At 36.1% G+C, this 17,912-nt stretch overlaps 1 protein-coding gene across 2 annotated transcripts; it reads right to left on the bottom strand.

Annotated features, from left to right (window-relative positions):
* Positions 1 to 1,363: 1,363 nt before the first annotated feature.
* LOC147605847 (transcription factor MYB3R-3-like) lies at positions 1,364 to 3,003 on the bottom strand. 2 transcript variants are annotated; one of them, XM_086792400.1, is made up of 3 exons: positions 2,797 to 3,003; positions 2,258 to 2,641; positions 1,364 to 2,181 (listed from the first exon to the last, which is right to left on the bottom strand). In XM_086792400.1, the coding sequence occupies exons 1-3, from the start codon at positions 2,984 to 2,986 to the stop codon at positions 1,805 to 1,807; spliced, it is 951 nt and encodes a 316-aa protein (XP_086648526.1). In that variant the 5' UTR covers positions 2,987 to 3,003; the 3' UTR covers positions 1,364 to 1,804. The 2 variants fall into 2 exon arrangements, with proteins under 2 accessions (XP_086648526.1, XP_086648527.1); XM_086792401.1 differs by having other exon boundaries at positions 1,364 to 2,169.
* Between the last annotated feature and the right edge of the window lie 14,909 nt (positions 3,004 to 17,912).

Raw genomic sequence — 17,912 nt, 5'->3', positions numbered from 1 at the left:
TCATCTCTCATCTCTCCTCTTTTGAGGTCCACTCTCTTCACATACTCAACCTTCACCCCACCCTAGTATGAGATTCTAGAGAAGAGCTTTCTCCTCCACTCAAGATAACCCTATACAAACTTCCCAAACTCACATAAGTCTCAAATCTCAAGCAACCCATAAACTTGTGCAAAAGTCAACATGACAAGTGCTCATATGATTGCTACAACCCCCCCTCACACAAGTCTCAAATCTTAAGAAACCCATAAACTTGTGCCAAAATCAATAAGACAAGTGCTCATATCATAGCTACACCACCCTAGAGTACCATGAAACAAGGAATACCAAAAGAGAAGGGCACAAGAAGAGTAGAGAGGAGCACAAACAATAGGGAAACAAGGTACGAGACCTCCCATTGCTGAAAATGGCATGTAAAAGTGTGTAGAGATTAGAGAAATTGAACTATATACATATAAAAAATAATTGAGATTATTGTTTCACACTTGTCCACAACAAATAATCCACTTATTACTTAGTATATCCTCGATCTCCTTATTCTCTAACTACTAATTCATCAAATATGGACCTAGGCACATCTTTGGGTATATCCCAGTGCCATCACAAGCATAAATTGTTGTAAAAACTAGCTATATTGAAGTTGTAAGAGACAAAAATGGTACATGCCATTAGGTTCCAATTCTTAGGCATTGAGAACCCATGATGTAGACTTGTAATTTTATAGTTGGTCCTTGCATCTATGGTACCATGGGTATTCTCTTCTTTATTAACCTTTGACTAGTGTTAGACTAGGTTAACTATATGAAAGTGATTCTTGAGCTATAGGTCTTGGGGGCTTAATCCCATGAGAGGCAAAACCGGTTTAAAGAGGAGAAGCAGGGGCAATAGCAAGAGGTCACTCTTGACAAATGGAGGTAAATATAAGCAATAGCATGCACACAAAGAGGCAAGAGAGCAAGAGAACTTGGGCAAAAGGAAGCAAGAGAACATTCTCATTCAACACTCAAGCGATTCTCCCTTTTTCATCATAACTAGTTGGGTGATCAAGTTACTACTTAACTAAGCTAGTCTAAGCACATGTTGGGTGGATGTCGACTCTTTATCTTGGCTCAACCATCCCTTGAGTACATCATTAAGTAAAATCACATGGCTCAACCATCCCTTGAGTACATCATTAAGTAAAATCACATGGCTCAACCATCCCTTGAGTACATCATTAAGTAAAATCACATGGCTATTACAATGATAGAAATAGTTATCAATGCATCATGGCTATGTAAACTCAAGAAGGTATTTTGAAGGGCAATAGCCAACAACTGATACTCAGCAACAATCACCACCCAATAGATACTTCGAGGCTGTGAAATCAAAGAAGAAAGTTCTCTTAATATAAAATTTTAAGGTACTTCTTTGGATTCTCATCTTCATGCTAATGCATGAAGATGGTGGGATGTCTTAACCTCTCCCTCTCCCCTCCCCCCCCCCCCCCTCTCTCTCTCTCATGTGATTACACATAACCCATGGTGTCATAGGGTAATACCCCCCTCCCTGTCTCACATTCTGTAAACTCCCTGTCTCACATTCACACACATATATCCCTCTCCTTCCCCTGCCAACCCCCTCTCTTACATTCACACACGTATTTCCTCCCATCTCTGTCTTTCTCTCAAAAAGATACACACAGTTGCGCTCACATGCCCACTCGGTTAACAAGCGAGAATTGTTGGTAAGAAAACTATATTAAGAAAGGGTCCTGGCGTTTCTCTGAAGACCCGATGTTCTAGAACCCTAACTGCATTCGTCGTAGTTAGTGACTTCCGATGCCTAAGAAATCAAAGAAGGGGCGTACGTGAATTGGTCCCTGGACCTCACAGCCATGATCAAATTGGTGCTCTTGCTGCAGAGCTCCAATCTGACCTCTGTCGACAGGACTATGCTTGAGTATATTCGCTTTAGCATTTACAAGCCAATTTGTAGGCGTTTTTGAAGTGGGTAAGCATGAGAATTCGGTGGCTCGTCTATAAAGAGCTGTGCGGGTTTCTTCTTGTTCTGCAAGACACGGCAAGAATTCGAAGAGAGGAGATGGCTGCAGAAAGGAAGGTGATTGTCCTCCAAGTTGAACAGTCCGGCGGCTCTTTGTGGGCTGTGTAATGTCCTCGAGTGGAAAGCTACCTTTTGTAAATCCTGCAAAGGTGATCTGCGCGTCATTGAGGTGCACAAATAATCATTAGTAGCAATGAGCTCGAAACATCAAACTAACCGTAGGAAACGTCTCCTGTGCTGGGAGTAGTGACTCGTTGGATCGATTTGGAATCGACGGTGGACATCGCTCCCACCCCATCAGGAAAGGTTTCCGAAGGCCATTTTTTCTTTAATGTTCGACTCCTTGTCTCTGTGTAATTAGCAGCAGGCAGCTGTGCATGGCTGCGCAACTGCAGCTGCCTGCACTGCCTTGCCATAATCACGTGCCAGTGGTTCTTCACGGCGTTGTCCGTCCGGCCAGGAAATAATCCAGCGATCATCGCCCATTTATTCCCGAACACACGATGGGCGGCCACAAGGCGCTCTTCTTCTTCATCAGTGAAGTACCCACTATTGATGCGAGGGTCGAGCTGGTTGAACCACCGGAGTCTGCAGCTCTTTCCTGTAAAATCATAAAATGAAAAATCAGCACCCAATTATGTATGATAAAACTATTAAATAGCACAAGGGATACGATATTAAACTCAAGCTGATCAATACATAATTACGCGCTATAAATGCATTAATTAGCAGAAGGTTTATCAGATTAAACTCAACCTGATCGGCCTTCAAGCTGTCGAGCTATAAGGCTCCAGTTCTGAGGTCCGTGCTGCGCCACAAGCTGCTTCAGCTTCTCATCTTCGCATGGTCTCCAATGGCCTCTCGTGCGCTGCGCAGGGATCTCCGCCCCTATCTCCTCTTCATTGCACGTGATCGACTTCCTCTTCATATCGTTGTATGTGGCCATTACGTTTTCTAACCCTCCGAATCTCGAAAGGAAGAGGGCTGAGTCTGTATAGATCACGGGAGGTGAGGCTTACAGGTATAGCTGTTGACATTAGAACGGCAATGACGTTTATTGACTGGACAAGCAACACATTCTATGCCCATGCGCACTTTTCTTTTTTTATTCTTTTACATGGTATGAACTCTCTCTCCGCCCGCACACAAATGATGACGATATTGTGCGGTGGTGTGGATGATAAAAACAATAATAATTTGCCATTAAGTTGTTCAACTTTGATTAGCATCACTTAAGCGTTCTTTTTTTAAAGATGTCTCTTCATAATGTTTTTTTTTTTTGGTTCTTCTTGAGGCTCTTTTCCGCTGCTCTCTTCGATTGAAATTGAATACCTACGTAATTTGATTCTTGGTCCACATCAAACTCACTTCTCTACCTAATCCCCTTTATTGACAGTAGCATCCCCTCCAAGTTTTCACCACATATCTTGATCACTTGTAAACTTGTCACTATAAGTACTCTCCACATATAAGTGATACTAATTCCAACCATGGTTTCTCCTTTCAATCCAATTCTATGTGTTGACATAATCTCAGCTTGAAGCAATCTTATAAAATATGTCACCGTCACCTACTATAAGTACTCTCCGCACATAAGTGATACTACTTCCAACCATGGTTTCTACTTTCAATCCAATACATGTGCTGAGATAATCTCTTCAAGCAATCTTATAAAATACGCCACCTTCAAGTAGGCTGAAGAACCCCAGCAATTTTGCAATTTTGTACACTCCAAAATCAGCTTGCACGTAGCAACTACCCAAACCACTCAATTAAAGGCCACTTAGACAACTTGTGTTCTATAATTAGTCTGACAAAAATCACATCAATGGTTGTTAACCTATCAAAAAATTGCTAATGGAAGATTTGGATGTCATAGATCTTTTACCTCATCTCTATCAAAAAATCAATATGTTCTTAAAACAACAATGTCATGGTTATTATTACTTGCAAATGATATTCAAAGTTGCAAAATACATAAAGTGTTGATGTCCCAAAAATGAAAAGAGATGAAGGCACTAATTAAATTAATTCATTGTGGTGCATCTTCAGGGACATCTTCCTTGTCATCTTCACCCCCATCTTTACCACATGCACCACCACCTTCATCACAAACAAAGAGTATTGCTGCGTGAAGTGCCAGAGAAATATGAAAGGATCTAAATATGGAAAAATATACACATGGCTATGCATGTGCGGCTATAGTCACGCAAATAACCACACTTAGATCTGAGCTACAAAACCACCTATAGCCACATACATATTCTGGTTGTCAACAGCACGTATAGCCGTGCATATAGTTGCATGTGGCTATAGCCACATACTATCTGAAAAATAAATGGGGACATAATGGGTGAGATATGAAGGGACATGTGTCCACATATCTCACCCATTATGTTCCTTTAAAAAAAAATCACATAATAAAAACTTAATTTAAAGACAAACTTAAAAACACAAAAAAAAACACTTTAAACACCAAAAAAATTGCAAAACAATAATGTCATGGTTTTTAGTACTTGTTGGATATATACAAAGATGCAAAATACATAAAGTGTTGATGTCCCAAAGATGAAAAAAGATGAAGGCACTAGTTAAATTAATTCATTATGGTGTGTCTTCGTGGTGGGCATCTTGTGTTGCTTTACTGTACTGCACTTATTACTTTTCATCTTCACCACGTGCACCACCACCTTCATCATCACCGTCACTTTCAGCATCCTCATCATCCTCGTCTTCCTACATTAAATAGTGATACAGTGCAAAACACTTTAGCCACAAGCAAAACAAGTTGATAATTAAAAATAAAGTTTAGAGACTCACCAAGTTGCGCTGCCGATTCTCAAACTCATTGGATATCTGTTTTAGTGACCACTCCATGGCTTTTGAGCCACTCCCAAGTGTTTGCACTTGCGGTACCTATTCTCCCCAGCTGTTCGGGGGGCAACCGGTTACCCTTTCCTATATACAACAAATTTCAAGATGCATGAGATATGAAAATCAAAACGACACATGAAGTAAACTTAGTGAAAAATGGCAAAGACAAAACTTACAAATTGTGTGAGCTAGCTTACATGTCCTCCGGATCCGAGTCATACCATACTCCAATAATTGACCCACACACACCGCCTTTTGTTGAAGGTGTTGAGTACCCTCCCTCACTTCCTTCTTTGTCGTCTTCCAGTCCTTAATGGTGTGTAGTTGGTAGGCATTTATTTTCCCTCTTTCGCACACCTCCTTGTGTGAGACCTATTATTGAGGATCTTTATAATACGATTCCTCACCTAGTCATCGAAAATGGGTTTGAAAACTGCTCATGCATGTATTGAACTACATACATGAAGTCTTTATCATTTTTTTCCCATTGTTTGAAGGCATCCTTATATGTTTGGTTTACTAACTGGTGGAAGCTATAATCAACCCTCCATCTCATGTCAACCCTCCATCTCATGTCACCCATATAAGGCATGCCCACCTCATCTATGGTATAGTAAATCATCCCACCCTCCCTGGGCATGTCGCTTATCATCATAGGCAAATGTGACCGTGCACCTCTCTCCCCCACTACTCCATCGCCGATGGCTTTCAGAATCTGTCAAGCTATCACCACCTGAGTGGTGTCACGAGGATACTTGCACACTAGGGAGATTGCACTGTGGATGGGATAGGAGTGCGCTGAGCACTAGGAGGATCCAAAAGGGCAAGGAGTAGGGAAAGTGGAAGTATGAGGGGTAGGCAAAGTAGAAGTGATAGGGGTAGGGAACGTGGTGGGAAGCATGGATGTTGGCGACTCTGGTATAGCTGACATGCCAGGCACATAATAGGCGGGAGATAAGCACAAGCGACTCAATTGATTGGCCTCATACCTAGAGTTTAGGTGGTTCCAATCCATCTATGCCTCTAAAAATGGTGATGAACCCCATGATGGCCACATCTATATGCAAAAAAACATTAGATATAAACACATAAAAATATAGCGCACATAGAGCATGCATTACATAAAACGCTTATGCATAAAGCCTTAATGATGAAGAGAGGTCATGCATAGAGCTCATGCATATGGTCTCATTCATAAAGACTCATGCATAGAGCGCTCCTGCATAAGATCTTAGGTATAGAGCCTCATGCATAAGGTCTCATGCATAGAGCCTATGCATGAAGCCTTAAACACATAAAAACATAGCTCACATAGAGCATACATTACATAAAAATCTTGGACCTAAAGCCTTAATTCTTAGACCTCATGCATAGAGATTAATGCATAAGGCTTTTGCATAGACCTCATGCATAGACCACCATGCATAGAAGCTCATGCATAGATCCTATCCATATAATCCTATGCACAGAGCCTCATGCATAAGGTATATGCATAAAGCCTCATGCATAAGGTCTCATGCATACAACTGCTTCTATGCATAGAACCTCATGCATGGAGCTCATGCATAGAGCCTATATACGTAGAAGCCCATGTATGAAGTCAATACATAAAAAAATAGCTCATATAGAGCATACATTACATAAAAAGCTTATGCATAGACCTCATATGCATAGAGCTTAATTCATGAGGATTTTGTATAGAGCCTCATGCATAGACTCTAATACATAGAGCTTCTATGCATAATTCTCATGTAGAGAGCTCATGGTGGATAGAGATCTTGCATAGAGCCGAATGCATAGATTCTAATAAATAGAGCTTCTATGCATAAGCATCATGCATAGAGCTCATGGATAGAGCCTATGCATAGAATACTATGAATAAAGCTTCACGCATAGAATCTCATGCATAAGCCTCATGTGCATAAGACTCATGCATAGGCTTCTATGAATAAATCCCCATGCATAGAGCTTAATGCAGAGAGCTTCCATGTATAAGCCTCATGCATAGAGCATATGGATAGAGCCTATGCATGGAGCCTTATGCATAGAGCTTCTATGCATAAAGGCTCATGCGTAGGCTTCTATGCATATAGAGCTTCATGCATAGAAGGTAATGCATAGAGCCTTCTGCATAGACTCTCATACATAGAGCCTCATGCATGAAGCTTATGCATGAATAAGGTCTCATGCATGCATAAGGCCTCATTAGGGGAAGGCTTAGGTCTATAAGGGCCCTTTAAGCTGCCATATTATGATTTAATGACCTTTTGTTAAAATGTTAAGTTTCTTTGAATTTAGATACCTTCTTATTCTTCAAATGGCTAGAAGTTTGAATTTCAAAGTTTCCCGCCAAAATTGAATTTAAAATTGAGTGGGCAAAACCATATCATGTGACATATCTATGGAAAGAGCCCAGCGAGTAGATTCTGGATCTCTAATCTCCGACAAATTTTGAGCTCATATGTAGAAGTTATGGATGTCCGAAATTTCAAAAACTTCCCCCCCACTTTTTGGGAATGAAAAGTACAAAAAGGCATCTTCTAGAGAATCTTTTGACCACCTTTAATCACCCAACATTTTTGTATACATGGCATCACATGATTGGCCCTTTTCCTTAATAACCTTTTAATCACATGGCATCTTAAAGGGACCCCTATAGACCTCAACCTTCCCCTAATGAGAGGCAAAACATATGCAACAAAAATAATGCTCGGCATCCGAAGGTGAAAAATAACAAAGAGCAAGGTCAAGAGGCTTACCTCTTATGCTTGTGAGAAGGGCTTGTATGCGCTTAATCTTCTTTGGAGAAGAAACCCTAAACCTAGCCACAAAAGTAACAAGATAAGAAAAAAATTTATATATTAAAAACTATTAATACAACTAGTTAAGCATTCAAGAGAGCAAAAAGGAATACAAAACAACGAGGTGAAGGGGCTTACCTCTTGTTCTTGAGAGATTGGCTTGAATGAGGTTGATCTCCTTGGAGAAGAAACCCTAAACCTGGCCACAAAAAGAATAAAAAACAGCGAGGTGAAGGGGCTTACCTCTTGTTCGTGAGAGATTGGCTTGAATGAGGTTGATCTCGTTGGAGAAGAAACCCTAAACCTAGCCACAAAAAGCATTAGGATAAGCAAAGGTTTTATTTATAAAACTATAAATATAATTAGTTAAGCATTCAAGAGAGAATATAAGCATATAAGAGAGAAAGCAATCATACAAGAGAAGCAAGCAATAAAAGATTAAAGAAAAGCAAGAAATAAAAGATTAAAGAGAAGCAAGAAACAATTGGTAAGTCTCCAACCCTAGATTAGTGCATTTTCGTGAGAATAAGGGGTTGTGAAGGTGAGAGAGTAGGGTTGGTATCCAATTTTGTTCATAGGCTATAAGCGTGGATCTAGCCGCATTCTGAGAAAAAATCTAGAGAGCTATTTTTGGTAGATTCCAAAGAGCTAAATTTGTGTTTTATGAAGTTGAATGGTGATCTCACGCACTTGTATTGTGTGGCATGATTTTTAGGTTCCCACCATGCATAGACGACCATCGACGCCTTCTTCTTCCGATCATTTATGAGGCACTCATGCAAACTTGGCATGAGTGGTTACGTATGAAGATTCCATGTTCATGCGAGAGATGCAAGGGATAAATTATGCATTTACACGATAAATCACAATAAAGCATGTGCAATATTACGGTCGATTCAAAGATGTATGACACACGGCCTATTGGATGAGTGTATATATTCTCTATCACAAGTTCTTATGCACATGATTTAGGTATTCATAAGGTGATCCATGTTTTTTAGGATTTACTATAAGAAAATAATTATTTTATAACTATAATTGAGGTACTTTTTATAATTGTAATTGAGGCACTTTTTATTTTACTTCTATTTTTTTAATATTCTCTTTGAAAGTAATGTAAATAGATTTATAACAATCCTTTAAATAAAATAATAAAATTTATGTATATGTATATAAAACTTTGGCATACACTTTCCATCCATTAAGGACTAATTTCTCACATACTTTTCCTCAATAATTTAAGATTTTTTTTGGTGAGATCCCTCTAAGTATTTTTGTTAAGTCACTCTAAATATTTTTTTGTTAGTCACTCTAAATATTTTTTTAGATCACATTTTTGGTAGGCACATGATTTTGGTAGAGAATCAAATGGTTTTAACTCAAGCAAGAGTGGACATAATTAAACTATGACACTAAACCACACGGTTAATTGAAATGATCTAAACAGACAAGGGAGATTATATTCATTAAAGTATATGTTTCCAAGGAAAATTTTAGAAAACATGTTTTTTATGGTGAGTGAGTTTTATCGAGCGATTTAAAAAAATGCAAAAATATTTTTTGTGCAAATTTTTAATGTTCACCTCTCTCTCCCTCTCTCATAAGTGTCTATGTGCATGCATATACATATATATATATATATATATATATATATATATATATATATGTACATATACATATACATATATATATATGTATATATATATATATGTATATATATACATATATATATGCATATATATATATATATATATATATATACATATACATATACATATACATATATATATATATATACATATATATGTATATATACATATATATATTTATATGTATACATATATATGCATACATACATACATATATATATATATATATGTATATATGTATTTGTATATATATATATATATATGCATATACATATATACATATATATATATATATATGTGTGTGTGTGTGTGTGTATATGTATACATACACACACACACACACACACACACACACACACACACATATATATATATGTGTGTGTGTGTATGTATGTATACATATATACATGTCCACACACACACACACACACACACACACACACACACACATATATATGTATGTATGTATGTATACATATATGTATATGCATATATATATATATATATATATATATATATATATATATATATATGGGTGTGGTTGTGTATGTGTGTGGACATGTATATGTGGGTGTGGGTGTGTATCATGTGTAAGGACAGGTATATATGTGCATATGTGCATATGATCCCACTTGGCATTACAAACCACTTGTGTGGTTGTTCCCCCCCTCCCCCTATATGAGATAGCCTTCTCCTCATAGAGCAAGTAGCCGGAGGAGAAGTGCATCTTTCTCCACCTTTTGATCATTTGATCCTTGCCCCATACAAGGAGGCGAGTTTGTATCTAGCCCTTTGTGGTTGTATTTAACCCTTTGTGGGTGTTTTTATTAACTAATAGAAGGATATTTTTCCTGGGAAAAAATATGTATTTAGTAGATATCATGTCAATTGAGCTAGTTTTTTTATGGTCATAAATATCAGAGATAATCATGTCAGTGGAAGTAATGGTTATTTTCCTTTGTAGAAGTAATGCATGTCAGTAGATATCATGTCAATTGAGCTAGTGTTTTACGATCATAAATATCAAAGTTAATCATTGCATTAGAAAGAATGGTTATTTTATTTTATAGAAGTAATGCATGTTAGTTGCAAAATTATCATGTAAATGAAATGATGTAATTAAGAACAAATGTAATAGAGATTGTAAGGGCATGAAAAACTAGACTATTTTTTCATGCATAAATTTCAGGAGAAAATCACAGTTAAGGAATATTAGTTTGATGATTAGAGATGATTTTAGAAAGAGTTATAGAGGTGTCATAAGTCTTTTTAGTTAGTTTTTGGTTGGGGTAAATTGGTGTGAAAAACCAGTCAATTATTGTTTATCACCGGCATAAATAATGGTGGACATATTCACATCTACCATTGAGTAATAACATTAAATCTATGCTCTGAGAGAGTTGCAAATGGCTGTTTTGGGCTCGCCCTCTTTTTGAAATGGTGATTTTGGTGTGAAAAACTAGTGTATTTTCCACGAGTGTGAAAAAACAAATTTGAAAGATTCTTGTCCCCTCTGTGCAACGAATTCTGGGGTGCTAGCAGCGGAAGTAGCACCCCAGAATTCACATCCTATCGCATCCTATTTACATCTTATCACATCCATTCTGCATCCTACTTAGTAGCTTTTTCTACTTTGATACCGATAATGGAACTTTTTTTAAATTTTTACCAATTGCTTGGCTTAGATAAAGATTCTTTTTCTCGATGACTATTTTCATATTCCTTCTCAATTCCTCAATTGAATTATATTCAATATTCCTCTTTTGAATAAAAGAATTCATGGGATTTACAAAAATCAATTCTACCCATATTTTCACTTTTAATGAATAATCAAAAATTGAATTATACTAAAAATTCATCTTCTTCCATTTGATCTCATGGATCTCAAATACCATGGGAATTCCTCTTTTTACATTTAATTATTTGCATTCCAATGTCATGGGAGTTCCTCTTTTATCATCAAATATTTCTCATAAAATAAATTCATCTAAATTAAAATACCCATTAATTCAATATGCTAGGAATTTCTCTTTTCCCATCTAAATGATTGAATTCCAATTGTCATAGGAATTCCTCTTTTATTATTATAGATAAAATAAATTTATCTAAAATTCATGTTTGAATTTAAATAGAATATCAAATAATTCTAATATACTAGCAATTTCTCTTTTCCCATCTAAATGATTGAATTCCAAATGTCATAGAAATTTCTCTTTTACCATTTAATTTTTTTTGATATAAAATTTATCTTTGAATTTAAATAAAATATCCAATACTTCTAATATACTAGGAATTTCTCTTTTCCCATCTAAATGATTGAATTCCAATTGTCATAGGAATTCCTCTTTTATCATTAAATATAATTACCATAGTTTTCTCATTTCTTAATTATTTAATTACACATAAACTTAAAATTTAATTTTCCATTGAATGTGACAAAAACCATTCTTTTAACCTAGGATTTTCAATCCTAGAATATGATAGGAAGTCCTCTTTTCACGTTATGCATAAGAATGAATTATGCATCAATTTTTTAAAAATTTTACCATAGCTCCGTTGCTATTACTGGTAATTTTTAATTTTTATGAAAAGAATAGGACATAGTAAAATAATTATGATAGTATAACTATCTTTTAGCATTAAATCCAATTTATAGATTTATCCCATAATATTACCATATTTTTTTACCTCTTATTTTGCTTGATTCTTTAATCGAAGGAGAGGCCCCCAACCAATCAATTGGTTTAGTATATTGATCAAGACTCCAAGGAAGGTTGAAGAGAGAGAAGCTCCAATCTCTTCAATTTGTAGAGGATTTTTAGAGGACAATAGAAAATATCATTATTTCAGTATAATACTGGCATGGTATAGTTCTCATATTCTTTTACATAGAGCTAAGGGTCTATTTATAGGTGAGGGAGGCCTCTAAACAAGTCCAAATATTTATAGGTGAGGTGAGGGAGGCCTCTAAACAAGTCCAACTAGTTTCTAGAATTTTCTAGGTTCAGTTTGGCGGAATTTGGACAAGATCTGGACCAATTTGGCTCCCTTTTTTATTTGGTTTGATCCAGGAGAGAGGAGAGACAAAATTATCTTATTATTTTTGAGTTTAAAACTCCTCCACACATGTGAAATAGGCACCTCCTTGAAGAGCCCCCTTCTCCTTACCAAGGTGTCAAAATGTATCATTATACCCAAAATATCTCATTTTTTTTAGTAATATTCATAGTTTTTTACTAATAAACCTTGTACTCAGTCAACTCTTCATCTTATGTGGGCATTTACTCATTTTTGGGTATTTTTCTTTTATAAATTTGATTTATCTCCTCCCCACACTTGGATTGATCCTATTGGCCCATAGGAACCTTAATTGGACCATAATCTAATTTTTATTGAAAATCTAGACCCTTAGGCTAAGGTCCTTTATACCTATTTTCAATTAATTCCAATTGCACATTGGAAAGTTCTTTTTGAATTTCTGTTTCAGGGAAAACCATTTTAGACACTAGGAGAATTTTTATATCCAAAAATATCTCAATTTGGATTACCTCCCTCTAGACATTTTCTCTCTCTAGGCCAAAAGAGGATCTTTCTTTTATTTCAAGGAGGGGAATAATTATAAGATCAAAAGGGGAGGTTCTTACACCTATACACCTCAAAAGCTGGAGGGAGGAATCTTACATCTGACCCCACTTAAAAAATGCGAGATGTCCTCATCTCGCAAACTAGAGAACAACTCTTTCCCTTAAGATCCAACTAATTCTGGGGTTCCTTATAGACTAGTCAACCCAACAAAATCCTGAGATAAAGATCCCTTACATGAAACTCATCATCAGATAACAATTCATTCAGATCATATCATTCATTAACACAATAATGGTCCATTACATCGAAATTTCCATCTGGACAGTCCTCCATGGGAATTTCAATTATGCTGATTTTTAATTTGTCATTCCTTAACTTGATCCACTGGGTCAAGTGTTAACAGTAGCAATGTGTTAGCATAATCCACTAATCTCATAGGGATTTGCCTAAGGCATAATCATCATTCCAGTTATTATCATCATCACTGGGATTCGTCCCATTCATCCTCATTGTGGTTTTGCTCAGCTTATCGCTTTTCAACCAAAATTCTTGAATCATCATTTTTCAATCAGAATTCAATCAACTCATAAGTTCTCAACCAGAGTTTTAAAACCATATCAACCAAATTCAAATTCATCATATGGATAGCATTTTTGCTTATAATTTCAAGGTCTTAGATTTACTTGTATATACTGCCACTAAAGAGCTACAGTTATACCCTCGGTATATACGGGTAGTCACGGTCCTTGGAATTATAAGGTAAATACCATCATGTCTAGGCCTTAAGCAAGTCAGGGATTCCATGCAATTGCAGTACTTCCATCTGAAGACCTAATTACTAATTTATGAATTTCAGTCTGAATATCAATTTGTATGAATTTCATCACACGTTTCTAACTTTTACTGTTACTTCATAAATTTTTGACATTTTTGGCTTCTTGATTGATCCACTTTAGCCAAATCGCTCTGATACCAGTTGAAAGATCCTTGTCCCCTCAGTGCAACGAATTATGGGGTGCTAGCAGCGAAAGCAGCACTTCTTGCGCGGGGCAGGGTCCCTCACTCGTCGCGCCTCCCATGGATATCCAGACAAGAGACTAATCCCTCGGTTCTTCCAAAACCGGAACCCGGAAAAACTTCCCTCGCCCAAAAAGCACAGGCGATTCCTCCAGGATATTTTTACTCTAACGTAGTTAAGGTCATCAATCACTAACCAAACTGATCTGACCGACGAACCTGTAAAGACACTCAATCAGATCAAGGAAGAAACTTGCACTTGGATCATAGAGACCAACGCTTTTTTCCTCATTGAGAGGCAGAACCGTTGATTCCTTTCCATAGAACAATTCTTATTCGGGATTTACTTCATCTATCGTACCATAACAGAATTGAGTCTCATTTTAGGGATCCATCAGTCCAGCCATCCAGTCCTATGGGTTAGCCAACCGCCCAACCACTATAGTGATGGGATCCATTTAAGAATTTGGATAGGTTTTGTCCTGGGTTCCAGGGAAAAGAGTTCCCACGTCCCCTAGCCGGATATTCATGCAAACTACTCTCCTTGCTAATATTTTGACATATGATTTCTTACCCTATGTTGTAGGCTTCTTAAGAATATTATTCCCCCTCAAGATGTATTACCAAATTCACGAGATGGGTGTCATAAAATGATCTCTATGCTAGGCATGGATTACAAAAAAATAAATGCATGCCCCAATGATTGCATGCTATTTAGAGGGGTTAATAAAGATGCAACACAATGTCTCTACAATGTGGGGAGAGCCGCTATAGGCATGATTTTCAAGGAGATAAAGTTCCCCAAAAGGTTTTGAGTCACTTCCCTATCATTCCTAGCATCCAACACATGTTTAAATGTAAGAGATTACAAAACTCATGACATGGCATGCTACTCATCGCTCACCCGATGGCATCATGAGGATTGTTATAGTTGATTCACCAGCATGGAAGCAAGTGGAGAATCAATGGCCAAAGTTTAAAGATGAGCCTCATCACCTATGTCTTGGCTTGGGCATGGATGGTGTTAACCCATTTAGCTTCAAGTCCACATCATATCTACTTGGCCTATTGTATGGTGAATTACAACCTCTCTCCGTGGTGGGTGGCAATCAAGAAAGGTCATATCGTGCTTTCTCTACTTGTATATGTAAGATTTATCCCTCCAACTTTTGAGGTGTACAGGTGTAAGAACCTCCCCTTCTGCTTTTATAATCATTCCCCTCTCTAAAATGAAAGAAAGATCTTGTTTTATCCTGTTTTGGCCTAGAGAGAGATAATTCAAAATTGAGATATCTTTGGATATAAAAATTCTCCTAGTGTCTAAAATGGATTCCCTTGAAACATAAGTTCAAAATGAACTTTCCAATGTGCATTAGGAATTAATTGAAAATGTTATAAGGGACCTTAGCCTAAGAGTCTACAATGTTAGAAATGTTTGGATTATGGTCCAATTAAGGTTATAATCGGTCAATTTGATTAATCCAAGTGTTGGGATGAGATAAATCTAAAAAATAAAAGAAATACCCAAAATTGAGTAAATGCTCACATAAGATGAAGAGTTGATAGAGTACAAGGTTTATTAGTAAAAATTTAAGAGATATTACCAAAAAGAAAAAGATATATTTTGGAGAAATGATGCATTTTTGACACCTTGGTAAGGAGAGGGGGACCTTTGAGGTAGGTGACTTTTTCACATGTGGAAGGGTTTTTTAATTCAAAAAAATGTGATATTTTGGAGAAATGATGCATTTTTGACACCTTGGTAAGGAGAGGGGGACCTTTGAGGTAGGTGACTTTTTCACATGTGGAACGGTTTTTTAATTCAAAAAAATGTGATATTTTTGTCTCTCCTCTCTCTTGGATCAAACTAGATAAAAAAGGGAGCGAAACTGGTCCAAATCTTGTCCAAATTGAGTCAAATCTTGTCCAAATCGAGTTAAACTGAACTTCAAAATTTCTAGAACCCAGTTGGACTTGGTTAGTGTCCTCCCTCACCTATAAAAAGACTCTCAATTATTTGTATTTTCATATTGGAGCTATACCATGCGAGTATTATATCAAAATAATCATATTTTCTAGTATCCCTTAAATTTTCCTCTCTCTTGGGAGTTTGGAGCTTCTCTCTCTCTACAACAACTATTGAAGTTTCTCTTCTTCTCTTGGTGGAATAATTGATTGGTTGGGGTCTTGACTGCTAATAGAGAATCTATCTAAACTTGTAGGTAAAATCGATTTATATGGTTTTTTCAAATTATCTTAATGACTTTCTTCTTCTCAACCCCTCTCAACCCTGAGAAGCTTTCTAAATATTGTTTTAATTCAAATCAAGCTTTTCTCTCAAAAATAAAGTCATCTCTATGGCTAATTCTTTAACAAAAGAATGTTTTTCAAAGATAATCTCTTATTTCAAAGCTAAACTCTAGGCTTGATGAGCTAGAGATTAAGAAAATGATATTTTCATGATTTTGAACTATTAAAATAATGGTTATTTTTTTAGATTATTTATGAGTAGTTAAAAACTACTTTAATTCTTTCTAAATGAGAAAAGGATATCCTAGTAAATTGGGAAAAGTGGAATGTCTAAATAAACTTAATCTAGTGAAATAATCATAATTATGTTTATGATTATGGTTAAAATTATGATTTGAATTCATAGTTTGATTTTAAGGATAAAAGAGGAACTACTATCATATTTTCATTACAAGCTCTTATTCTTTTAGGAAAATTTGAGAATTATCAGTAATGGCAACAAAGCTATGGTAATTTTTTCAAAAAATAATACATATCTTAGTTTTATGCATAATGCTAAAAGAGGACTTCCTACCATATTCTAAGATTAGACATCCTATGCAAAAAGAATGATTTTCATCATATTCATGGGAAATATTTTTTTTATATTTATGCATAACTAATTGATTATGAGAAAAGAGTAATTTTTGGTAAATTTATTTTTATGCAAAAAAAGGAATTCCCATGATATTCGAGATCCAAACAATAAAATGTTAAAAGAGGAATTTTTGGCATAATTCAAATTATGAGTATTTATTAAAAGTGAAATTTTGAGTATTATCGTTTTTATTCAGAAATATGGGTAGAATTGATTTTTGTAAATCCCATGAATCTTCTATTCAAAAAGAAGAATATTGAATATATCTTACTTGAGAAATTTGAGAAAGAATGTGAAAATATCCATCGAGAAAACTTGGTGATTCTTATTCAAGAAAGGGAATCTCGAATCCCTGGGAGGATCAAGGATCCAATGAGTAAACGGAAGTTTAGAATTAGTTCTCAACATTAATGACGCTTAAGGAATGAAAATGCAATACGTAAATGCACTTTCTGAGTTTTTACTATAAAATTTTGATAAGGTTTAATTTCCCTTTTTAAACATTCAACAACACTCTGATACTTAGATTTAATGGGATTGAGAAAAAGTTACCTTTAACTAAGCCAAGAAATTGGCAGAAACTTAGAAAAGTCCTATCAATATCAAAAGTAGAGAAACTCTACTAAAAGTGAATATGAATGAATGGATGGATATAGACATAAAAAAAATGACATGAGAACTTCATGAGTCTAGTTGGGTCACTATAAGAGAATCGTTGTTTTTTGACGCTTAGTTTCCATGCCTAGTCACGTCGTTGATATATGCATCGAAATACTCGTTGAAACACGCGTGGAAATAAGCGTCGAAATAACAATGGAAATTTTATTTTTTTAATATTTGAAGTATATATAATATTTGTTAGTTCCCACCGTGGGGTGTGTTTTAGCCTTCCCTTTCTACCTCTTTGCAAGCATATATGTCTATGAGAGAGAGAGAGAGAGAGGGGGGGGGGTGAGGGACAGAGGAGGGTAGAACTTCCATCACGCTCTTTGAAGGAGGGAAAATGCTAGCTCCTCCTCCTCATCACTAAGGTGCAATTAAGAAAGTCCTCTATTTTAC

Source organism: Cibotium barometz, chromosome 58 (assembly GCF_041138505.1).
Source record: "Cibotium barometz isolate CiBa-2024 chromosome 58, ASM4113850v1, whole genome shotgun sequence".
In the NCBI taxonomy this organism is placed as follows: domain Eukaryota; kingdom Viridiplantae; phylum Streptophyta; class Polypodiopsida; order Cyatheales; family Cibotiaceae; genus Cibotium; species Cibotium barometz.
This window is presented reverse-complemented; position numbering and strand designations above follow the sequence as displayed.

Excerpts from the sequence above, each read along its gene's own strand:
- LOC147605847 (XM_086792400.1), bottom strand. The coding sequence starts at position 2,986 with ATGGCCACATACAACGATATGAAGAGGAAGTCGATCACGTGCAATGAA. Across the intron at positions 2,642-2,796 it reads ACAGCTTGAAGGCCGATCAG|GAAAGAGCTGCAGACTCCGG; the intron begins GTTGAGTTTAAT and ends ATGATTTTACAG. Across the intron at positions 2,182-2,257 it reads CACAGGAGACGTTTCCTACG|GATTTACAAAAGGTAGCTTT; the intron begins GTTAGTTTGATG and ends TCACCTTTGCAG.